The 18,094-nt window shown below is 36.9% G+C and overlaps 5 protein-coding genes across 5 annotated transcripts; 3 read left to right on the top strand and 2 right to left on the bottom strand.

Moving 5' to 3' along the window:
- Window positions 1–884: 884 nt before the first annotated feature.
- On the top strand, window positions 885–2,108 carry LOC110374728 (KRR1 small subunit processome component homolog). Its single transcript, XM_021332574.3, has one exon. The coding sequence runs from the start codon at window positions 1,004–1,006 to the stop codon at window positions 2,042–2,044; it is 1,041 nt and encodes a 346-aa protein (XP_021188249.3). The 5' UTR covers window positions 885–1,003; the 3' UTR covers window positions 2,045–2,108.
- LOC110374738 (serine--tRNA ligase, mitochondrial) lies at window positions 2,095–4,225 on the bottom strand. Its single transcript, XM_021332586.3, has 4 exons — window positions 3,433–4,225; window positions 2,963–3,150; window positions 2,575–2,742; window positions 2,095–2,426 (listed from the first exon to the last, which is right to left on the bottom strand). The coding sequence occupies exons 1-4, from the start codon at window positions 4,033–4,035 to the stop codon at window positions 2,111–2,113; spliced, it is 1,275 nt and encodes a 424-aa protein (XP_021188261.3). The 5' UTR covers window positions 4,036–4,225; the 3' UTR covers window positions 2,095–2,110.
- A 265-nt stretch (window positions 4,226–4,490) lies between these two features.
- On the top strand, window positions 4,491–12,291 carry LOC110374753 (DNA (cytosine-5)-methyltransferase PliMCI). Its single transcript, XM_021332606.3, has 8 exons — window positions 4,491–4,791; window positions 5,424–5,523; window positions 5,717–6,188; window positions 6,713–6,926; window positions 7,009–10,012; window positions 10,850–11,030; window positions 11,783–11,964; window positions 12,048–12,291. Exons 1-8 carry the CDS (start codon window positions 4,697–4,699, stop codon window positions 12,129–12,131), a joined length of 4,332 nt encoding a protein of 1,443 aa, XP_021188281.3. The 5' UTR covers window positions 4,491–4,696; the 3' UTR covers window positions 12,132–12,291.
- A 5-nt stretch (window positions 12,292–12,296) lies between these two features.
- LOC110374754 (ESF1 homolog) lies at window positions 12,297–16,115 on the bottom strand. The gene is made up of 8 exons (XM_064035972.1): window positions 15,564–16,115; window positions 15,103–15,226; window positions 14,720–14,822; window positions 14,379–14,487; window positions 13,788–13,978; window positions 13,451–13,658; window positions 13,073–13,267; window positions 12,297–12,993 (listed from the first exon to the last, which is right to left on the bottom strand). Exons 1-8 carry the CDS (start codon window positions 16,015–16,017, stop codon window positions 12,305–12,307), a joined length of 2,073 nt encoding a protein of 690 aa, XP_063892042.1. The 5' UTR covers window positions 16,018–16,115; the 3' UTR covers window positions 12,297–12,304.
- Window positions 16,116–16,271: 156 nt separating this feature from the next.
- LOC110374756 (TP53-regulated inhibitor of apoptosis 1) lies at window positions 16,272–17,342 on the top strand. The gene is made up of 2 exons (XM_021332611.3): window positions 16,272–16,536; window positions 17,029–17,342. Exons 1-2 carry the CDS (start codon window positions 16,390–16,392, stop codon window positions 17,125–17,127), a joined length of 246 nt encoding a protein of 81 aa, XP_021188286.1. The 5' UTR covers window positions 16,272–16,389; the 3' UTR covers window positions 17,128–17,342.
- The last annotated feature ends 752 nt before the right edge of the window (window positions 17,343–18,094 follow it).

Raw genomic sequence — 18,094 nt, forward strand, 5'->3', positions numbered from 1 at the left:
CTCTCCGGTCATGTCGGATTGCCGTCCCATCGGGCTATGAGAGTGAAGGAATAGTGAGCGCACCTGTATATGCGCAAAAGCTTGTGCAATAAGTCTATAATAAGTCTTGCGCAGTTGGCTAATCTCCTAACATGAGACCAGCCACCGTTGCCGATAATCGGCTAGGTCCTCATATCCATCATCATCAGGTAGATACTACCTAGTTTCTTCTCTGGCGTTTTCTGTATAGTAAAAATACGTAACATTAAATGTGTTCGTACATTTAAAAGAAAAAAATAACAAGTTAAATAAAAGCTTGTAAAAACAAACATTACATTGAGCACTAGACACTAATAACATTATTATCTAAAATGTGTTTTTAACAGACTTCCTTAAAAAGAGATAATTGTCAATTCGCATGTTTGTTAATAATATTATATCTTCATCGTTTAATGATCTTTAAGTAAAATAAGAACAACAACAACATAGGTATTAACTTATGAAGTAAACATTTGTAAGAAGTAATTCGAACTTAGAACAGGTTATACTTAATATCAAAATACATATATTCGAACAAAAGTTTTACTTTTGAAGTTAAGTATTCCCATCACTATTCTTAAATTCTCGGTAAATTCCCAGCAACAATTTTAGAATTATAGTGTTGTCCGAATACAAAAACGTAAATGTTACCAATTTTAAATTACATTTATCTGAATATGGAGTGTTTTTATGGTAAGCATATACTTTTTATTTTCTTTATTAACGTTATTTATTTTAACAATAATGACTATATTGGAGAGAAATGCTTATGAAGTTATATCATCACATATCAGCTATGCATTTGTACCTTGCTTTTTGCATATCAGGCGATCTGTCAATGCTGTTTTCATTGCTGTCAATGTCAATATTGTATGTATTGTCAACTGAATGGAAGACCTACCGCTCGTAGTTTGTGCGCCTCACTTTATAACCCGTAAATATTATTTGTACAGCGTTTATTTTAATAATTTGAGGCACAAAAACAATGGAAAACGGAGATACAGATACTAACAATGAAGGTGTTGGACCTGTAGACAATGCTTGGGCTATGAAAATACCGAAATTCACACCTGAAGATAATCCGCATGGTCTTTTAGAAGAAAGCAAATTTGCAACCCTATTTCCAAAGTACAGAGAACAATACTTGAAGGAATGTTGGCCGCTTGTGCAGAAAGTGCTCAAGGAACATTACATTGTTGCTGATCTTGACCTTATCGAAGGCAGCATAACTGTGAAAACGACACGGAAAACATGGGATCCCTATATCATAATTAAAGCACGAGACTTAATGAAACTTTTGTCACGAAGTGTGCCCTTTGAACAAGCCGTACGAGTCCTGGAGGATGAGATAGGATGCGACATAATAAAGATTAATTCATTTGTTCGTAAAAAAGAAACATTTTTAAAGAGGCGGCAGCGTTTAATTGGCCCTAATGGTGTAACTCTGAAGTCTATAGAACTATTAACTGAATGCTATGTGCTAGTGCAAGGCAACACAGTATCAGCCGTAGGACCATACAAGGGTCTAGTGCAAGTAAGAAGAATTGTTGAGGACACTATGAAAAATATTCATCCTATGTATAACATTAAAAGTTTAATGATCAAAAGGGAACTCATGAAAGATCAGAGATTAAAAAACGAGAGCTGGGATAGGTTTCTACCTACATTCAAAAGTAAAAATGTCCCAAGGAAACAACCTAAGAAGAAAGTTGAAAAGAAACCGTACACACCTTTCCCACCTCCACAACCAGAAAGTAAAATTGATCGTGAACTTGCTACTGGTGAATACTTCCTTAAGGATGAACATAAGAGGGCTAAGAGACGTCACGAAAAAGAAGAAAAGCAAGCACAAGTTAAACGTGCCAAACAAGAACAACGGCAGAAAGACTTTATACCACCTGAAGAGAAACAAACTACTAGTGAAAACCAGACAGAAACTACAGTAGACATAAACCAATTTAAATCCAAGATGAAGAAGCTGTCCAAACAACAAAAAGGTTCTAAACTAAAAAAGGCAGAAATATAATTCTGTGTTAGAGTGCTATTTCTAAGCAATGTTTGACATAAGTAAATAAATTTATTAAATGCTATATTATCTTTTTATTTTCATAAGCTTCAGTTCTGGAACTGTGTTGTTTTTAGCAATATATTTTTTGCCATTCATATATGGTTGTAATACTTCAGGTGTATAAATTTTTCCTTTTGGATCTTGATGTGTTTCTAATAAAGCTATCAGCATTCTTGGGACTGCACATGCAGTGCCATTCAATGTATGAACATAGCAGGTCTCATCATTATGAACATATTTGATGTGAAGTCTCCTTGATTGATAATCTGTACAGTTGCTGCAGCTAGATATTTCACCATAATTATTGCGACCAGGCATCCATGCTTCTATATCGTATTTTCTGGAAAATGGAATTAAATCAATGTTATTTATTAAGATCTAGCTATATGGTACCTATTTGGGATAGACAGACGAGGAATGTCGTGACAGCAATAAACCAGAAGGGTAATGAATAAAGTTGATTTAGAAATGGCTGTCCTCACGCATACCTGTAAGCAGGAGCTCCTAGTTCATGTGGTGGCATGTCAAGAATTCTCATATTAAATCCTAATGGTGAAAATAATTCTTCTTGTGTTGTTCTCAGATATTCAAGCATACTTTCAGATTGATTTGGAGTAGTGACTGCAAACATTTCGACTTTGGTAAATTGGTGTACCCTGGAAATGGATAAAAATGAGTAAAAATGAGCCTGAAAGGTACCACAAAACATGTTCAAGCAATCAAAAAGTATAATTTAAAAAAACATGACTTAATGCACTAGAAAGTAAACAAATGCACCTTCCTGAGATGATAACAAGTTTTACTCAATTTATATCTATAATGTAACAGTGGAATTATGGAGAATATAGCAAATGAGAATAAGGTAGGAACAAATACCTATATATTCCTCTCTCTTCAATAAGATTTGAGGTTTCTGCCCTGAAGCATCGACTCACTGCAGCCAGTTTCAAAGGCAAGGCTTCCTCGGTGTGGGTCGTATTCATCAACAGCCCTGCTAGGGACATTTCAGCAGTACCCGACAAATACAAATCTGGGCCATGATGGACTGGGTCCAAAGAATATATCTACAAAAGAAATAAATTTGTACATACTAATTTCATAATCATACATAACAAAATATTCTAATGCTCTATTTATTGGCATGTAAGTCTAAAATTATGCTGCAGTTATTTTTTTGACAAATATCATTAAAAACTATAAGATCTCACTATAGGTGGTATTATCTCCATATCCGGATGTATGTACTAGTGCAACTTTATGTTCTGGAATTCGATTATGTATCAAATAATGTACAATAAATAATATATTTTTACTTTGGGAACAAAAATGTTGTAGACTAATGTTACCTGAGTGCGATCACTATTAATGGTCATCCCGCAACTCTCCAAAACTTGACTAGGTAAAATATCCGGAACTGACACCAGTTGGAACTTCTCTTGAAGAAGCTTACCAACAGTGTATTTGATTAATGCTTCTTCTAATTCAGCCAGTTCTCCCAAGAAGTAATAGCTTTTGTGTCCACAAGTGTGTCCTAATTTATCTGTTCTCACTAAATTGAGCCGCCTTGTTATATCACTGAATTCCAGAGGTCGATGTGATTGAAAATCTCTTTTCTGGTTTATTTCTCGGACAACTTGTGGTTCGACATTTTCCAAAACGGAAGGGTGTGTTTTGTTAGGAAGAAAACTTAGTTCTTTGTATAGATTCTCTCGCACTATTTGGTATGAACTATCAGATATAGGAGTTGCTTTATATTTTTTATACATATTCATTACACGATTTACATCACCCACTCCTTTTCGTAATTTAATATTGTTGTCAATTTCTAAAGAATTTTCAGAATTACAGTAATAGTTCGTATCAATATCCGGCAAAATTACTGTTGAACTTAACCTTAGAAACTTAGATTTAGTTACAATAAGATTTCTTAATATTGGGTAAAATATCATTTTGTATTGGAAGAATAATTAATTACTTTGTAATTGATGTTACCCAATTAAGAAATAGCAATGAGCAATTTACAATATTATGAGAAATAATAGTATTTCAGCCAAAATAACAGAATCAGCTGTTGCCTGTTGTTTTTTTTTTATTGCCCATAGTCCATAGGGCAGGGTAGTCTCTCGATACCGCCTTGTCGTCTTTTAGTTTTTTTTTTTTTTTTAACGACGTCAAAAATCATCAAATGACCCCTTCCGCTGTGGGTTAGCAGCGGAGAGGGAGTGTCAGACTCTTACTGACTAAAAACCGTCGTGTTCCGTCATGGGCCTTTTATGTACCAGGGCCGCGGTATCTCTTTCGAACAACCCGCAGCCCCGGCAGGCTCGTCTTTTAGTTTGAAGTTGACTAGAGTAACCACAGCGAACTAAAAAAAAATAGCAACTGTCAATGGTGTTCGTTTCGTATGTCATTGTCAAAGTACAAAATTAAACCACAATACTTGGTTTTGGCGCCTTTTTTCTTGCAAGTCTTTCAAAAGTCTTTCTTTTCTTCATAATTACCGCACTGATAGTATTTCTTTTTCTTTCACAACCTGTTGATAAGAAACATGAACTTGGTTTAACGTGAACCAGTTGTAAATTCGGTTATAGGGATAAAGTATATCCAAAAATGCCTGTGCAAAGTGGTAGTGTACTTGTAAATTTACAAAAAAATGCTGAAAAAATTGTTTCACCTGCTGGCAAAACTAAGTCTCCTTCTCAAGTGTAAGTATTTTATTTCTTTATGTAATTGTTCTTCTTCTCATGAGCATATTTATTGTAAAATACGCAGTCACAAATCTGAATAGAGCTAACCTGCGTTCTTACAGTTAGTAGTGTTACAATAGAACTTTCCAAGATCTTCGAAGTATTTTTTTTTTTTGGAAGTTATTATACTCAACAAATGAGCAGCACATTCAACATTGTCTTTAAGCTTCTTGTTTCATAGCATTATTCTATAGGTCCTTACCTACAGAAAGTCCTAGTATATCTACTTATCTATCCAAGGATCAATATGCTGCGCAACAGTGTGGCAGTAATGCTTAGATCTTGTAATTTTTTTAGATAAGTCACAATAACCCTAGACCACATCAAAGTCTGTGTCTCTGACTGCTCCAATGCTCATTAACAGCCTTTTTTTAGAACTTTTGTATGATAGAAAGAAACATGACTATGTTAAGGATTTTTTGTTGGAAGTCCTACCACCCGTTACACTGACTGGATAATCTTAAAAATACTTAGTAGTCTCAAATTTTGTTTTTTGTGAAACATATAGATGTAAGTTTGTCAGCCAATCAACAATTTCTTAATATTAAATTACTTTTAATAGAAACTGAATTGTTATATTTTAATTATAGCGCTACGAGGAGGTCTCCACGCAATGGCAATCAACAGAAGATCACTACTTTGTTCCCCTCCAAAAGAAATAGGAGCCCTGATGGAAATGAAATTACTCCAGTAAGTAATCTTATTTCGGCAGATTATTATGTTATCTCTAATGAAACCTCAAAAAGTACTGATCTCAAAAACTATTTTTCCATTGGGAAGTTTGCCCAACAGGCAGGTGAAGCCGTGGAAAACAGCAAGTTCACATTAAAATACATAGGTAAGGTGGCCAACATTGTATTGATTGAATAATTCTCGATTCCAGAAAAAACTTAAATATGATGGTGACGAATCTAAGGAAAACAGTGTAGATAATATAACTGGAGATAATAAAAACAACGGAAACTTAAAAGTTGAAGTAGATAAAAGTTGTGTAGATGCTACAATAAACGATGATTCTAAAACTTTCAAAAATGGTCACAAAAATGAAGAAGAAACCAGTTCAAAAACTGAAGTCGATGAAATTTCTGACACACAAGATTCGCCAGACGGTGACAACAAAATGGATGATCAGATGCAAATCCAAAAACAGGATGGCTCCCAGCAAGAACCAAAAGAAAATGGCAAATCTGAGAATGAATTGGCTAGTGTGCAAAATTCTCTTCCAGATAATGAAAAATGTAACATCTGCAGTCAATTTTTAAACAATTCTGACCTAATATATTATCAAGGACACCCTCAGGACGCTGTTGAAGAGTACATTGCATTGACTAATGAAAAACTTGTTCTAGCATCAGGTTAGTAATAAAATTATTTAGTCCAAAAACTTCATAGTTCCGAAAGTAAAATATTTTTGCCACTTTTTTTGTTAAGTTGACCTGTGTGTAACTAAGTAAGGAACGTAGAATGAAAAAATTGGCATATAATAATATGGTACTGTCAAACTGATCTGATGATGGAGCCGGGAGAACTGAAACTTCATGATGGAACATTGTATCTTAGCCTAAACAAAACTTGTTATTGTTAGGAGAAGGTTTAATAATGGAGCCGGATTTTTTTGGTTTTTACATACATTTCTAAAAGCGTGTTTATCTAGTGATTATGTACTATTATTTATTATTCCACTTTACTATGGGAGATTGCAACTTCTACCTGGCTAGTCAGAATTTATACAGCCACAAGACAGCTGATGAGCTAGTGAGATAAAATAATAATTTTATTACCTTACATTTAAAAAGAAGGTTTTTATAGGTCTAACAAAATATATTTGCGGGCATGTCGTCTAACTTGTTTAAATGATAATAAATTATTGTATTTTCAGGTGACGATGGAGATATTATGGAGCGACCACAGACCAATATTACAAGTTTTTCTATATTTGATGAACAGGGTCATCTATGCCCCATCGATGGTGGTCTTGTTGAAAATGATGTGCGAATCTACATGTCTGGGTATTTGAAATCTATATGTTCCGATTCAACTGAAATTGATGAGGAATCAGTCCCTGTCAAAGATGTTGGCCCCATCATTGAATGGTGAGTGATATATTTCATTTCCTCTAATTGTTCATAGTGACACAAATACAAAATATATAATATATTGAGTGTTTTGCTTCAGGTTCATACACGGCTTTGATGGCGGCAACAGGAATTGTATCACCTTGTCAACAGAATTTGGAGAATACAATTTGTTAAAGCCAAGTGAACAGTATACACCCCTCATGAATAACCTATATGAGAAGATATGGCTTAGTAAAGTTGTTGTTGAATATTTAGAAGAGTATCATTATCTTCAGCCCTCTTACGAGGAGTTGTTAGAAGTTATAAGAGAGTCAAGTATTCCCGAATTAAATGATATGAAAATGACTGAAGAAATGCTTCACAAGCATGCTCAGTTTGTATGCGATCAAGTACTAAGCCTAGAAGCTGATGAAGATGATGCACCTTTAATTACATTACCATGCATTAGAGAATTAATTAAGCTCATGGGTATAAAATTCGGCAAACGTAAATTCCGCACTAAAATTGATTACAAAAAGGTTGACAAAAAGGCTTGGACCAAAGCTACGACTACCCCCCTTGTTAGGAAAACATTTGAAAGCTTTTTTACAAATCAATTGGATAAAACTAATCATGAGTTGGTTCTAAGAAGAAAACGATGTGGCGTTTGTGAAGCATGTCAACTACCGGATTGTGGTGAATGCAATGCTTGTCGTGCGATGGCTAAGTTTGGCGGTCATGGCCGCACTAAAAAAGCCTGCGTAAGAAGATTTTGCCCTAACATGGCAGTAGAACAGGCAGAAGATTCTGACCCAGATGATGAAGAGGAATATCAACAAATGGCTGAAAAAAAACAACACGACAAGATAGAGGATACAGTTCCTGTCAAGTTAACTGGGTCAAATAACAGGAAAATTAATTGGGTGGGCGAACCTACTAAATCTGATGCCACTAAGGTGTATTATGAAAAAGTCGAGATTGATGGAGCAGAGCTGTGTAATGGCGACTTTGTGATGGTCGAAACGTCTCAACCCAATATCCCTGCTTTGGTTGCCAGGGTTGTTTACATGTGGAGAGAAACTATTAATTCTAAATCAGGGTATTTCCATGCAGAAGTTTTTATAAGAGCTTCAGATACAGTTCTAGGTGAAGTCAGTGATCCCAGGGAAGTGTTTTTAGCAGACAGATGCTGTCATGGTGCTCCACTTTCATCAATATTAAGGAAAGCCTGTGTTGAAAAAGGAGAGATTCCTGAGGATTGGTTCAAATTAGGTGGTAAGGAAGTAGATGACAAACATTTTGATGATGATGGTAAAACATATTTTTACAATAAATATTACGAAAGGTTTACAGCGCGATTCGAAGATTTACCTAAAGACCCTATTTGTCCTAATCCGCTTAGACAACACCGCTTTTGTCCATCCTGTGAGAGAAAAACTAGAAGGGATGCTAAGAACATACCTAAAGTATTTGGAAAACTGTTAGAAAAATCCAGTTTGGTGCCTGAAAACAGAACAGAGTGGACATTAGTGAGGTGGCAAGATCACGATTACAAGAAAGGTTATGGCGTGTTCCTCAAGCCAGGAACATTCAAGTTGAAAAACACACTCATTAATGCTAGCAGCAATGTTAAACCAAAGTTAGAGAAAGTCGATGAGGATGTTTACCCTGAATATTACAGGAAGAGTGACAATAACTTGCGCGGGTCGAACATAGACACTGGGGAACCATTCTGTGTTGGCTACGTAGCAGCCGTCACTGCTGTAGGAGAGGGGCCTTTAATAGTTCCACAAGATATCTATTTAAAAGTTAATGTACTTTATAGACCTGAAAACACGACTAGCAGATTTCCTCAACATGAAGACGTTAATGTGGTCTATTGGAGTGAAGAAATTCGTGACGTGCCTTTCTCTGCAGTTGTAGGACCATGTCATCTAATTTATGAACAAAATGTTCCACCACAATATACCTTGGCCGAATGGCTAGAGAGAGACCCAAGTCGGTTTTACTTTAGAATGGCTTTTGATAAATCCAAAGGTCAGTTTGTAGATGTGCCACATCACGCTGTAAGTGTTGGACGCACTGAACGCGGCAAAGACAAAGGAAAGGGTAAAGGAAAGTCTAGTAAGCCTGTAGAAGCAACTGAAAACAAATTGGAACAAATTTCGGTACGACCACTTAGAACTCTCGATGTGTTTGCTGGATGCGGTGGGTTATCAGAAGGCTTACACCGGGCCGGTGTCGCCGAATGCAGGTGGGCTATCGAGAACGTCGAGGCTGCTGCACACGCTTATGCACTGAACAATAAGAACTGCATCGTTTTTAATGAAGATTGTAATGCACTACTGAGGGAAGTAATGTCTGGCGCCACGCACAGCACGGGCGGACATCGCCTCCCCCAGCAGGGTGAAGTGGAACTGCTGTGCGGCGGGCCCCCGTGTCAAGGTTTCTCTGGAATGAACAGGTTCAATTCGAGAGAGTATTCTAATTTTAAAAACTCTCTAGTAGCTTCATACTTATCGTACTGTGATTTTTATCGGCCGAAATATTTTATACTGGAAAACGTAAGAAACTTTGTGGCTTTCAAGAAAGGCATGGTTTTGAAACTAACGTTGAGGGCACTACTCGACATGGGATATCAGTGCACGTTCGGTATCTTGCAAGCTGGCAACTATGGGGTCCCACAGACGAGACGAAGGCTGATTATCCTGGCAGCCGCCCCCGGGTACAAGCTGCCGAGCTATCCGGAACCCACGCACGTGTTCAGCAGACGTGCGTGCTCTCTCACTACGACCATAGACGGTAAACGATTTGGTACAAACATTCACTGGGACGAATCTGCTCCCCGGAGAACGTGTACCATACGAGACGCTATGAGCGATCTTCCTCGAATATGCAATGGTGCAAACAAAATTGAAATCGAATATGGATCCATGCCTGAAAGCCATTTCCAACGCCTGGTCAGGAGCAAAGACGAAAACGCTAAGCTTCGTGACCACATTTGCAAGAACATGGCGCCTTTAATTCAGGCGAGAATATGCAGAATACCGACCACACCAGGTTCGGATTGGAGAGATCTGCCGAATATATCGGTGACACTGTCGGATGGAACTAAATGCAAGGTAATTTGTGCTAAGTGTTGGAAGTAGTTTTTTAGGGTCCGTTCAGATAGACCGGGTCGGAGAACATCGGCGCGCATTTTTCTTTTCACCCAGAACGGAGCCGATCGGCTGCGCGAGCATTAAAGAGCATGCAAACGGAGCCAAACGTCAAGAAAAAATACACGATCGGAGCCAGTCGGCTTCTCTTATTATTTCACACCGAGCGCATTCGAGCATTCTCAATGACAAAAGCAGTGCGCATGCAAAAATAAACCTTACATTAAATACTAAGTACTCAATTTTCAACGTGTTAAGAATTTGCTCTGCTCTCCGACCCGGTCTATCTGAACGGACCCTTACCCGACACAAAATATTTTTGAAAGTTGAAAGCTTCAAAAGCATTGAAAAGAGTTTTTTTTTGTGTTGGGATTTCCTTCTCTCATATTTTGTTGTTACTGCTTATACAAGCTGTTGATTTGCATCCGTGCAATATTCAAGGACGTTATTATGCTAATGATTCTCTACCCAAATCAACAAAAAAATTGGTACATTTTTTTTTATTTATTTACGGAGGTACGTTAGTGTCACCTAGCTGTACTAAGTTTGGCGCGTGTGTTATTTATTGGCCTTAAAACCAATACATTGCATACGCAACGATCATTCATAAAATTGGGTTAGTTCTGAAATACTACTAAATTACAATGACAAAAAAAGCGCATATTATACATATTTTCCCTCTACTGTAGTTCCAATCGATTATAGACCGTATTTTATGTCAACCTCCTGAAATATTGCACAGATGCAAATCAACAGTTTGTATATCATGGTTTCTGATTAGTTGTCTGTTGCGTGTGCCAGGTGCTGCAGTACCGTTACCACGACCGGCGCGCGGGGCGGTCTGCGGGCGGCGCCCCGCGCGGCGTGTGCGCGTGCGCGGCGGGCGGCGCGTGCAGCGCGCACGACAAGCAGGAGAACACGCTCATCCCCTGGTGTCTGCCGCACACCGCCAACCGGCACAACAACTGGGCCGGCCTCTACGGTATGTCACCACATCATCTACTTAGCCTATTCCCAACCGTGTTGGGGTCAGTCTTACCAAATGTAGCTGAGTAACAGTGTTTTACACAGCCTCTCTGTCCTCAATCCAGTTACCCCGGGCAACCTCTTGGTAAACCTGGTTGTCAGACTTTCTGGCTTCAAACTACCCGTAAAGACTGCCAAAAATGTTCAAATGACAGCCGAGAAATACAAAAATTCATTATGCCTTCCGAAACACGGAAGAACTGGTTATTTCAAGATGGTCAACCATTCATGGATTAATCGCGCGATTTCAAGAATTGCCGCACGCGGCGCACGCCATTCGTCGGCCGCGCGTCTGTCGCGGGCCTCGGCAGCGGTGCCATACATTTTCATAGGTGACTATTGTCGCGAGCAATCGACGACTGTCGTAGGCCGCGCGCGGCTGCGATCGATCACGATGCACGGAACTCTACCTTAACCTTAGACTTAATCCAGTTAGTAGGACGCGGCAGGCCTCAAAATCGCAGAAATAAGTTTATAAATGGAAAAGTTTAGGTGGATGTGTGAATGTTTGTTATTCCATACTTAACTTTTGGTCGACTTTTACTTGACCACGTGCTCCTCTAAGAGTAGGTATAGTATTTTATTTTTCATTTTTAGGAAAACTTACAGCTAGGTAATACAATAGTAATTATTATAAGTAGGATATAGCCAATTTCAAGTTTTCACTATTTAGAATATGTTGCATTTGCATGAATAAATAAATTCCAGGTCGTGTTTGCTGGGATGGCTACTTCAGCACCACGGTGACGGACCCCGAGCCAATGGGCAAGCAAGGCAGAGTGCTTCACCCGGAACAGAACCGCGTCGTGTCAGTGCGCGAGTGCGCCAGGTCTCAGGGCTTCCCCGACACCTATGTGTTCGCCGGCTCCATACAAGACAAACACCGACAGGTAGTTCTTATCTATACTATATTTTTATTTTTTAATATAAAGCTGAAGAGTTTGTTCATTTGAACGCGCTAAATTGTTGGCAGGTTGGAAATGCTGTGCCGCCGCCTTTAGGGGCCGCTTTGGGAAGAGAGATAAGGGCAGCATTAGCTTCCAGTATAGCAACATAAACAATTATTGTAAAATAGCTATTAGACGAACTTTTCTAGTACATCATGTTGAAGTAATGATATTATGTAAGTTTGTTTCCTTTTACAGTTTTGATACAATCATGACTTATGTTATAGTTTACTATGTTTATGACCAATACATTAATAAAAAATAAAATATTATGATTGCGCTTTTATTTCTTTAATGCATCTTTTGTTTTTCTTTTAACATTTTTCACTAAAATACTTAGTTCAACATCTTCTTTAGATTTTTTAGAAGGTTGAGCCTCAGGGGGTGTGTCTGCTGGTCTGCGCTTTAACTTCTCTTGAATAAGCTTTTCCATATTCTTTGTTTTCTTGAAATTAGGATCACTTGGGTCAATATTATAGTGATGTGAATTATACAATGCTGAAAACCGGTCATCATTTACATTTATCTCAAATTCTGGAAGGCTTTGTTTTTGTTCATTCATTTTCTCTTTTAATTTCTTTTTCCTTCTGGACTTTTTGCTAGACTCCGACTCTTGAATTTTCTTCAAACTGAAGTGCGCTTTTCCATCGTCATCAGCCAGAAGTAACTCTAATTCAGCTCTCTTCTTTTCATCTTCTGGATCTACGTCACTGTCATCATCGGCTTTCTTTTGCTTCTTAGTCTTGCTCTCAGATTTAGGCTTTTTGAATTCTGGCTTGTTGAATTCTTCAGCAAAATATGGATCATTCATATCGACGTCGGAAGGTACGTCATCTGACATGCTGCCACCATCAGAATCAGAATCTTCATCCTCTTTTGCGTCTTTCTTCTCTTTATTTTTCAATTTTTTTAGCTTCTTCTTTTCTTTGCGTTTTTGTACCAACTTTTCGAATGGAGTTAAATTTTTGGTCTCTGTAAATAATAGAATAGAAATCAATTCATTTTACAATACTTTTTATAAAATAAAGATGCAGCCTTAAATTCAACATACCTGAATTCATCTTTTTCTTAACCAACTCTTCTGCTTTATCTTTGATACCGATTCCCCAGCTTATTTCCATTTCCATGTCTTTGTTGCTCTTCTTTTCGTCCTTTTTCTCAATGTCTTCAAGCAGTTTCTTGTATTTTAGTATTGGATCTTCATCATCTTGGTCTGACTTTGCTTCATCTTCTACTTGATTTTCCTCTACAAAACAATGTTATGTTAGATAGAACAGCTTGTTATATTTATTAATATCTATGTACAAAAGCATTTTTCATGATTGCAAGTGAGCTACCTACATTTTACTACCAGCTTTTACAGGCACAATAAATACTATAACAGTAATTTCTTAAAGAACACGATTTTAAGTAAAACATTATACATTACCTTCACTTTCACTGCTGGATGCCAGGTAATCTTTTAGATCCAGGTCATCAATTTTGCCATCTAGTGCACTTTTTATGGTTTCAGTTCGGTTTGGGTTGGTCGCGTCCCATGTGAGCTCAACTTTAGCTTGCTGGAGGGCAGTAGTTGTAAACAAACGAGGTTTGTATTTCGTTAAGTCTGGAAGTTTCGTGCACTCCTCGCGAGGCTCCTGAGAATAGAAAAGGAATATATAACGTCAAAATTCAAACTCGGAGCAGTCTCTTAATTTTCTTTTTTTAATACTGTCTATACCAAATTAGCGAAAACAGTTCACGTTTTCAAAGCTGTTAGCCCATACCTGATCGAATGTTACATCATCGGGAATGAACCTCATATCGAGGCGGGTAGCGCTGCTCTCATACTCCATACCGTCACATTCGCTATACAACTTGTCAGCGGTAGATACCGAGTCGCATTCTACCACAGCATAGAAATATTTGAGTCTATTTAGCTGATATCGACGAAGTTTTTCCATATGATATGACGATCCTGTAATCAAAGGACCACATTTTATAAAATACACTTGTTGTAACATTTAAATCAAAAACTACTGGGCAGATTTTAAAATTTCTTTCACTGTTGGAAAGCTACACTCTTCCCGAGTAACAGGCTAGATATTATGTCGTTACGGGCCCACGTGACTCGCTCAGGTGAAACCGCGGGAAAACGGCTAGTATTCAAATATTTTATATTTTCGCCATCAAACTGAAGTTTGGTAAGTAAAAAATGTAACTTGTATTTTTGAGTTAAATAAAAAAAAACATGGATGGGTAAATCTGTAAAAAAATGATGGATCTCAAGCCAAATGCGTTATAACTGACAACATCACAACTAAATGTGCATTATTGTTGTTATATAATAATTAATGAATGAGGTTCATAAAACAAACCTTCATTGCCCTCTCCAGATGAATCATCAAGTTTATCTTCTGTTAATTCAATAGGACCTCGTACTTCCTCCTCTTTCATTCGTTCTAGTCCATATTCTGATGGGTAAATCTTGAAACATAAATAACATTATGTTAATATGCATGCATAAGTGGTACAAAACTCAACTATAACCTGGTAATGGGCACCTGTTCACGAAAATACATATAAAAATATTCAGAACTTCAATAGGTAACGTTTTAAATACTAATATAGCTTGGTCTCTTGTTAATAAAACTAAGGAAAAATTAGCTCTCAGTAATAGGTGATCCATTTTATATTAAAAACTTAAAGTCAGACTTACTGTAATTTTCTTGATTACACCACCAACTGGTAAAAAAGAATTAAGTAACACCATGAGGTCTGTTGCTTTTATGTTATCCCAGTCCATATTGCAAATGGCAATTCTGAAAGTAGAAAACGATAAATTGAGGTAAAAAAATCTTCAAAAACAAGCTTTTATTTAAATGCTATAAAATTTAACATGCATTGTCATTCAAACTAAACATGTATGCAAAATTACAGCTCAATCGGTTGAGGGCAAGTGCCTTAAAATTTTGTTGTAAAAAGGTACAATCAATGAGTTTCAGTTCTAGAGTTTGAGTCAAAACTTTGTAATATAACAAAATTTTACATGAAACTTGTAAATCCTTGTCTTGTACATTGAAATTGAAACACAAATAGTACCTCTTAGTAGACTCGTCTGTAGTCTCAGCATCAGCATCCAGCTCTCCCCACTCATGTTCCAGGTCACTATCCTCTTCCTCAGCACTACTTTCTTCATCTGATGAACTGTCCGTCAATATGACACCTGAAACATAATATTGGAATTATAGAGTTGGTGTATTGGGACAGGTTCCTAAATAAAGTATCGGCTCATATATCTTATATAAAAGAAAGTTGTGTTAGTTACTCTACTTATAACTCAAGAACGGCTGAACCGATTTAGCTGAAAATTGGCAGGGAGGTAGTTTAGAGCCAGGAGGACATGGGATAGTTTTTTTCACCATCTGGGAAGCGGGTGAAACCGCGGGCAGAAGCTAGTTTATAATAAAGTAATGGAATTATAGACTTGGTGTATTGGGATGGGTACTCAATACTGTATTGACTCCTAAAACTGCCTAAAGTTACCACAGAATACTACTAACCTTCTCCACGTGCATAATCAATATCTAAATCCAGCAACCTATTCTTAACCTTTTTATCTAGTTTTCCGCGAACTAATTTATCGTTAAGAAAGGTTGGCTCCTTCTCATCTTTTTCGTCATCGCTCTGTGGTCGTTTCACAAAACGGCCTGGTGTAGAGTTGTCACCAGAGTCATCATGTTTTTTATTTTCTGTTTTCTCCTCGAGATCTTCATCTGAACTGCTGCTTCCTTCAGACTCATCTACTTCATAGTATTTCCTCAGATTCTCTGTTGATGTTTCATTAACGGGCCGTCCACGTTTATCTACCGTGTATTTAACTTTAAATTTTTCATCCTTAAACATGGACTGAAACCGTTTGTCGATTTTCACTTTTCTCTCATGTTTTGGAATTTGACGATACTTTGGATCATTAAGGTATTTTGTGAAACGATCATCTTTTAATATATCACCCATGTTGGCATTTAATTTAACAGAATTTATTATCAAAATAAATAATCACTTATTTGAGGTTAGGACAAAATACATGAGCACAGCAGCACGTGAAGTTTACGTTCTCTGTCAATGTCAACGGATGAAGACAGCTGACAGCATAAGCTGATAGTCTGAAAACGCAGGAAAATAAACTCTTTTCAACAGAGGACAGATTATAGAATGTTCTACGATGATATGATAGATATTCTGTGGCAGGAAACTTATCAATAGTCAATAGTGTCAATGTCATTCACAATCACTGTTGAAAAATTGGAAATCAATGGAAATTGGTATTAGCTTGGAAGATATACCAATAAATTGAATAATTTATTCACTTTAAGTAACACTAACACAATGAACAGTATTGGAGAAGAGTGTACCGAGCTTAAGAAAAAATACGACGACTGCTTTAACAGTTGGTTCTCTGAAAGATTTTTAAAAGGCGACCACGATGACTCCGTCTGTGCTGGAATCTTCAAAGTTTATCAGGATTGTGTAAAGGTACTGTTACAAATATACGGTTTATTCGCAACACATTTTCCAACAGTGATTATGTACTTCATAACCAAAATCAAGCGAATTTTATACACGTGAAAATATTCTTATCACTGATAACAAGGGACATTTCTATTAGTAAAAATATACCGGCGTTTATCCAGTCGTTTATCTGATTCACTTTGATATTCCCTAAGACAACCTACTGACCTACATATATTACAATTGAGCTAAAATAAAAAAAGTATTTTTTTTTATTAAATGATGCAATATCACACTGCCAATGCCCAATTTTGTATGATTTGTAGAGTTACTAATAAAACAGTAAAGATAATACCATCAATATGAACTTACAGTACTTTAGTTAAACTCTGCTATTGTTATGTCAGCATCATTCATTAAAAATACTTTTTGGATATTATGATTTCATATATAAAAACGTGTACTGGTCTTGAAGCCCTGAGTACTACAAACAAATTCATATTTTACTCTTTTCAGAATGCAATGAAGCAACAAAATATAGATTTCAAAGAGATTGACAAGGATGTCCTTGGTACAGACAGTGAGTACAAAGCCCCACCAACGGGCAGCAGTTGACACAACTTCATCATGTGTGCATTGCAACTTGCTACATGCCACAAAACGCACTACTGGAATAGACAACTGAAACAAGAGGAATACAAATGTAATGAAAATAATGTTGCCATGCACAAAGTAATCAGTGAATTGTGAATAAATCAAACTTTTTTTTGTGCAACTTGCCGTGTCTATGTATATGTTGTTATTCAGTAAAAGAGATCAGTGTTTTACAATTTGCTGTGTGAACATTTAATTGCCTTGCATTTCAGCCAATAGTTCAAATGTAGAGAATATCTTATTTAAGTTACATTGTATAGTAATAGATGTTTAATTAAATGTTTTAAAATTACAATTTTACTTTGTTTCTCTTGAATGCACACAAATAACCAATTCTCTAATGTATTTAGATTCTTTCCCACTGGCAATAAAACAACTTTGTATGTCATGTACAAACTGCTTATTGTATAATATACACAGTGGCGGATTAAGAGTATCCGAGGCCCTAAGCACAGAGCCTGTGTAGACCCCCTATTACTTAAATGGAAATAGAAGGTTGAAGAAATTGACAGAGCGAAGCGAGCGTGATGCACATGTAGTTTCAAATGCGCGAGCGAAGCGAGCGCGAAATTTTTTTCGGACTCGTACGGAGGTAAAATTTATCCCAAACGTACTTAATTTTTTGTTTGTTGACAAATGCAAAAACGAAGGCACATAGTTCCTGAATACGCGAGCGAAGCGAGCGCGAAATTTTAATTATTTTTATTATAGACTCAGAACCAAAATTACGTACAATGTAGCCCAAACGTACTTAACTTTTAATTTGTTGACAAATGTAAAAACGAGGACATATAGTTTTTGAAAACGCGAGCGAAGCGAGCGGGAAATCTTGATTATGTTTTAACCCTTAAGCCCTACACCTATTTTACCATCCTATTTTCCTACAGGGGGTGCTCGAGTACCCCAAAGTAAAAATGTGATTATTTTT

Source organism: Helicoverpa armigera, chromosome 8, assembly GCF_030705265.1.
Source record: "Helicoverpa armigera isolate CAAS_96S chromosome 8, ASM3070526v1, whole genome shotgun sequence".
NCBI lineage: Eukaryota > Metazoa > Arthropoda > Insecta > Lepidoptera > Noctuidae > Helicoverpa > Helicoverpa armigera.

Bases quoted from the DNA above. Each gene is read 5' to 3' on its own strand.
- LOC110374738 (XM_021332586.3), bottom strand. From the start codon at position 4,035: ATGATATTTTACCCAATATTAAGAAATCTTATTGTAACTAAATCTAAG. The intron at 3,151-3,432 runs GTAACATTAGTC...TTTCTTTTGTAG, and splicing joins TTAATAGTGATCGCACTCAG to ATATATTCTTTGGACCCAGT. The intron at 2,427-2,574 runs GTATGCGTGAGG...TCCATTTTCCAG, and splicing joins CTAGGAGCTCCTGCTTACAG to AAAATACGATATAGAAGCAT.
- LOC110374756 (XM_021332611.3), top strand. From the start codon at position 16,390: ATGAACAGTATTGGAGAAGAGTGTACCGAGCTTAAGAAAAAATACGAC. The intron at 16,537-17,028 runs GTACTGTTACAA...TACTCTTTTCAG, and splicing joins TTTATCAGGATTGTGTAAAG to AATGCAATGAAGCAACAAAA.
- LOC110374728 (XM_021332574.3), top strand. From the start codon at position 1,004: ATGGAAAACGGAGATACAGATACTAACAATGAAGGTGTTGGACCTGTA.
- LOC110374753 (XM_021332606.3), top strand. From the start codon at position 4,697: ATGCCTGTGCAAAGTGGTAGTGTACTTGTAAATTTACAAAAAAATGCT. The intron at 11,031-11,782 runs GTATGTCACCAC...AATAAATTCCAG, and splicing joins CAACTGGGCCGGCCTCTACG to GTCGTGTTTGCTGGGATGGC. The intron at 11,965-12,047 runs GTAGTTCTTATC...AATTGTTGGCAG, and splicing joins TACAAGACAAACACCGACAG to GTTGGAAATGCTGTGCCGCC.
- LOC110374754 (XM_064035972.1), bottom strand. From the start codon at position 16,017: ATGGGTGATATATTAAAAGATGATCGTTTCACAAAATACCTTAATGAT. The intron at 14,823-15,102 runs GTACTATTTGTG...TTCTACTTTCAG, and splicing joins ACAGACGAGTCTACTAAGAG to AATTGCCATTTGCAATATGG. The intron at 13,659-13,787 runs GTATGGGCTAAC...TTCTATTCTCAG, and splicing joins ATGATGTAACATTCGATCAG to GAGCCTCGCGAGGAGTGCAC.